The sequence below is a fragment of the Plasmodium gonderi genome (assembly GCF_002157705.1).
Source record: "Plasmodium gonderi DNA, contig: Pgo-contig_254, whole genome shotgun sequence".
Taxonomy (NCBI): Eukaryota; Apicomplexa; class Aconoidasida; order Haemosporida; family Plasmodiidae; genus Plasmodium; species Plasmodium gonderi.
The window spans coordinates 5,296-11,302 of NW_021629166.1; the positions used below are offsets into that span (position 1 = coordinate 5,296).

Here is a 6,007-nt window from a genome sequence, read left to right on the forward strand (position 1 = left end):
TTCAAAATAACATTCCAACTATAGCGACTATGATAAACAAGTTACATAAAAAAGGAAATAGATTATCCACCCATAGATCAGATACTTATAACCCATTTCGAGAATATTTGGAAGAAAATTATATAGGATATAACCCAGTGTAATATTATTAAATACAAAATAAAAGTTAGACGAATGGTATTGAGATAAAATTAATTATGGAATTAAAGAACACATAAATATTTGTTCTTATGTGAAAAAAAGAATACTTATAGACTTAAAATTTTAATATGTCTTGTTCAATTATTGCAAAAATACTTATAAAAAAAAGTATTAAAATAAATAAATAAAAACCTAGTATGTTAAAGTATCAGGGTTTAGGTTTCATGGATTTGAATTATTGGATTTGTATATATAGTTTTAGGGTTTAGAATTTTATTTATACCCTTATGTTTTTATATTTATAAATATTTTTTTACGACTTGTTTTTTACCATTTGGATTTTTTGTTTTAGAACATAGTGTGTTGAATTATAATATATGTTTTATATAGTAGGATTATGCTGCATCTATAAGTTCAATAATTAAAAATGAATTATTAGTAATTATATAAAAGATTAATAATATACATATTTAATACTTATGTATTATTAATTTTATAAGTAATATAATTATTTTTTTAGTCTGTAATTAATGAATAAATCGCTTTACAATACTTTTTATCTTTGTATTTCATTCATTGTATACTAAATTAAAATGGATATATAACCACATTATATTGTCATAAATGTGTATATTATAGACTAATTAAATATATACAGAGATTTTAGGATAATTTTATATTTATTTTTAACAATGTATAATATTATGTTCTTAAAATTATAATGAATAAATTAATATAAAATAATAATTAAATCTTTTCCTTGCAAAATATAATGTTTTCATTACCTATACTATATTCTAAATTGATACAAATGAGATGTATTTTTATAGTTATTATTTAAAACAGTCATTATAATGTATTATTTAACATATATTTATGTACTTTATTCAGCGTATACAATATATGTAAAATGTGATCGTAGTTTAATGTAAAAAGATTATACATGTAATAATGAAAAAAAACATTACCCATTTTATCTCGCGAATATTGTAAAAGTAATTACATGCCATTTGAATAATTAAAAATATCTCTAGTTTTATATTTTACTAGATTCACATGATATAGTACAAATAAGAAATAAAACATTTGAGACATGCCATGATAATTTAACATATCAATAAATTATGTAATACGCTTAAACGAATTTATATTATTTTTACATTAAATTAACATGTAATTGGAATGTTAAATAATCGTTATAAAATTTTAAATAATTATATATATATAGATAAAGCTGTTAAGACAGGAATCCTATGAAAACATACATATGATATATTATATAATTTTCTATAAAATATTATATTATTAAATGATATGTAATAAAATTGCATAAAATGATTATAAGGAATACAAATAAAATAATGATAATATGGATTATTTTCAATTATACATATATATATGTGCTACTTTAAAAATTTTTTTTGAACATATTTAGAATTACATATATGTACAGAAATTAAATAGGTCTTAATATATGATTACATATATAATGTTAAATAAAGAGTTATAAAGATACAAGTATTATTTTTATATATTTATAAAGATTAAATGTAATAATCAGAATTGTTTTCTTTTTCCATATTATGTAAATTACTACTCGTTAAGAATTTTGTAAAAATATATATGAGTAAGAATATAGGCAACGGCGAAAAAGACAACGCAATAAAAAAAAGTATGGTATATCCTTATGTATAATTCATCTTATAGGAAAAAAATAACTCTAAAATATAAGTAATTAGGGACACAGTAAATATAATTATCAGGTGACTAAATCGAGAAATTAATCATATTTTTTGGTTAATATACCGGACTTCAACTAAATTATATATTGTACATATTCTATAAAATATGTTATTTTTCAATATGGAAATTTTTTATTTCGAAAGTATTATATATATTAGTTTTTATAAATTTATAGATTTAGTTAGATTACATCTTATGCATTAAAGCTTTTTTTAATTTATGTTTTGCATATAATTATTCGATAGATTTATCTTATAGTAAATTCTATAAGAAAAATGATTATGTCTATTCATTGTTAATTTATATTTTAAGGATTATCCGTAATATGGCATATTGTGAAATAGGAGAGAATAACGAATGAATACTACAAATATGTAACGTATGATATTTTATAATGTTATCCCTTATATAACTAAAGATAATACTTATTTTTAAACAACTTTCAGACATCAATATACACTGAAAAGTTAAATAAAATCAGCATATCACTATACATCAAAAATCATTTTACTAATATATAGATACATGTCATCATGTATATAGAACATTATAGTATATTATAACAATAAATTACAATTTATTTCCTATTTCTAAATTCCTGAATAAAACAACATGAAAGAGTATTATAGGTTATGTTTAATTTATTAAATTTCTTTACATCTATTGCACACCTCATGTAATTAATGATTCTAGATTATTTTACACTATATATATAAGTACATACATTTACATTAACTATGATTTAATATAGTTTTCCTATTTATTTAAATATGCTTTAATACATTAATGATTACATATTATAATAATTATTACTGAGTACCTTAAACGAACAATCAGTGTATTTGTTATATTGACATTTACGGAAGGAAATATTTCAGAATATATTGATCTTAGGAAAATAATAACATGAGGTATATGTATATTTATTTGCAGGTTTTGTTTACTATCTACTTAATAATAAACTAAAAAAAAAAATTAATTTCCAATATTTAATATTTATTTTTGTAATTTTTACAATCCATTGTGTGAGTACCATAGTATAAATATGGAAATTTTATATATAAATAGTTTAAATTTTTGAGATAAATACATTAAAAATATTTTTCGATAGAAATTCAGTTCCTATAAATATTTATAATGAAAACGTCCTGTCTGCAGATAAGGGATAAGATATCATGAAGATCATTTTTACAATACAACATATATATAAGGAGAAAAAAAACATATTTATAAAAAATAAAGAATATTACTATTTCTTATTGAACATTATAATAAACCTATAGAATGTGTGAAATATAAGTACATTTAAATAATATTATTCTTTATTTCTATATTTACATTTGTTATTATATTAGCAATTGATACTTTTTTTAAATAATTAGTATATTATATACTGATATTGTATTTTTTAATTTACTCGTTTCATTGAATCTTGTATTTTATTTGAAGAAAATTATAGAATAATTGTTAAATATAGAAACATGTATTTTTTTTATTTCGTAATTATATTTTTATTTTATTGCGATGTACACATAAAATGCATTCGACATACATAAAATTATATGTTTTTGTAATTTCGTTATATATTACAATAAATTAACGTATGCATTATTGAGTCATTATCAGCTGAAATTATATAATCATTAAAATTAAAAAAAAAAGAGAATTGTAACAATAATGATTTTTTAAAAAAATACATTAATTTAATAGAAATTACAAACATTATACATAGTTTCAAATACAACATATTTTATCTACATAGATTAAAAATTGTTATGATAAATAATAACGTTATTGTTAACTTATGCAAAAATAATTTCAATATGTTATAACTATGATACAATAAAATAAGAAAATATGCTCAAATATATTTTTACTTCGCATACTAATGCTCTTGTAAATTAATTCTGATTGCATATTTGTAATTATACAATATTTATAAGTAATATTTAAAAAATATATTTCATAGAATAAACTTAACATTTTATAAATATTAATGCAATTGCTAAATAGTATAATTATTATTATTAGAAAGTAATAACTACATATATGTTTATAAAAAAATTACTCCCATATTTTTAATTAAAATATATATTTTGTCTGATATGCAAAATACAAATTTATAAAGATTTTTATGTTTTCCTATTATATATAATAAAAGTAAAATAAAATAAAAAAAGAATTTTATATGTTATAATAATCACATTATGATAGTAACATATAAATAAAAAATATTTTTCATTTATTTCTTCATGCGAATTAAAATATTATTGTAATATCAACAATATATATATATTACATAATAATTATAATATGGAAATGGGGGAAAACTTTACGAGTTCAGAAAATAATGAAAAATATTAAGAAGTCTATTAAAATATTAGCGTGAAGAAGTATAGCTTTATTTCTTTTTATAATATACGCAATGAACCATTATTAATATAAATTATATATATGAAATAAGAATAATAATATTGTGTATAAAAGGACACAAAATATTTAATTTAGCCTATAGTATCTTTGACACTTTGGTTTAAAAACATTGTGTATAGATAATATATATTATAACTGTAACATACACTATAATATTATGTACATTAATATGAATTACAAATAATTCATTACACATTCATATTGTAAATATCAGTGTATGGTTGGTGAATATATACAATTATGTAGTACATATTATAAATAAGTACACATACATATTTCATTGAAAATAATATTAAAATAATAGCATATCATAAAGATATATAAAAATAGACAAAATAAATAATAGAAATTCCTTATTCAAAAATGCACCATATATATTCTTATAGATGTTATTATAAAATAATCAGTACATTAGTAAATACACACTTAGATATATGTTTTTTTTATTTTGTTTATATATCACGTATTAACATTTGTTAATAATGGTAGCTCAGTTATGGGTGAATTTTTTATATAATGTAAATTGTTATTTACTTTAAGATATGATATTTCTAATTAAATTATTTATATTTTTTTATAAATAAAAAATACTTATTTTATAATTTGTTTTTTACGCTTAGGATGATATACTTAAAGAATTACCTTCAAAAAAAAAGTATGCTAGTTTTCATAATAGTGATGTGGATTGTGAGGATGCTTATTTTTACCAACATGCAATTCGTCCTTTACAAAATGAGGAATGGCAGAAAGATATTTCTCAGGAAATACGTAATGCCTTATGTTATATATATAATAAAAATAAAAATGGGGACGTTAATATTGATGATTGTGATTACCTATACTATTGGTTAAATGATATAATATATAGAAATATAACATTTCAATTATATTCTAAAAGTGTTATGGGAGTACTTAATTTTTTACTACAAAATAATGATGGCCTAAATATATGTTATAATAATATATATGATATCGATAAAGATAATTTTAGGGATATTAAGCTGTTATTTGATTTTTCGAAGGATTATGATAAGCTTAATGAATATTTTAGTAATGGTCATAAGTTTTGTAGTAGTGATTCTCAAAAATATGTAAATCAATATATAATAAAATATAACGAGATCAAAGGCAAATGTAATGATGAAAACAGTATGGATGCGACTTGTATTGCTTTTAAAAAATTCTTTGCAGGTAGGAAAATTGTGGACTTGCGTAACTGGACATGCAATTCAAGAACAAATACAGGTAGATTGGCATCAAGAGAAGGAAATCATGAAAATCAGATAGAACATAGTGAACCTGATGTAGTTAATCGCGTAGCGAAAAAAGAAAAGTTACAACATGAAACTATTCGAACAGGGGAAGAGAACGCTTTCACAGGCTCAAATTTTATAAATTCTGATGTCTATATTGGACCTTCAGCATTGAGTCCTAATATTGATAGTCTAAACAATTCTTCAGCTTTTACGGATTCAAAAGTTATGACCATTGCATCATTAGTTATAGGAATTACAGTTTTTTTTATTTTATTTTATAAGGTAATTATTAATGTAAATAATAAATAATATGTATTTCATTATATAATATAAATTTTATTAAATTTATAACAAGTTTACAAATATTATACAAAAAAAATGTTGTACATATACCATATTTCCTTTAGTTTACTCCATTTGGGTATTGGGTAAAA

At 19.9% G+C, this 6,007-nt stretch overlaps 1 protein-coding gene across 1 annotated transcript in view, besides 3 other annotated features; it reads left to right on the forward strand.

Moving 5' to 3' along the window:
* PGO_002395 (variable surface protein) overlaps positions 1 to 143 on the forward strand; it is a gene marked incomplete at both ends in the record, with an annotated part of 1,332 nt that extends 1,189 nt beyond the window's left edge. Inside the window, one exon of the mRNA XM_028691121.1 lies at positions 42 to 143. Coding sequence (XP_028546922.1) covers positions 42 to 143 — 102 coding nt within the window. The remainder of the gene's footprint in view (positions 1 to 41) is intronic.
* A 4,656-nt stretch (positions 144 to 4,799) lies between these two features.
* Positions 4,800 to 4,835: a sequence feature (assembly_gap, 11303..11329;~variable surface protein).
* A 102-nt stretch (positions 4,836 to 4,937) lies between these two features.
* Positions 4,938 to 5,867: a sequence feature (assembly_gap, 11303..11329;~variable surface protein).
* Positions 5,868 to 5,980: 113 nt separating this feature from the next.
* Positions 5,981 to 6,007: part of a sequence feature (assembly_gap, 11303..11329;~variable surface protein) that runs on past the window's edge.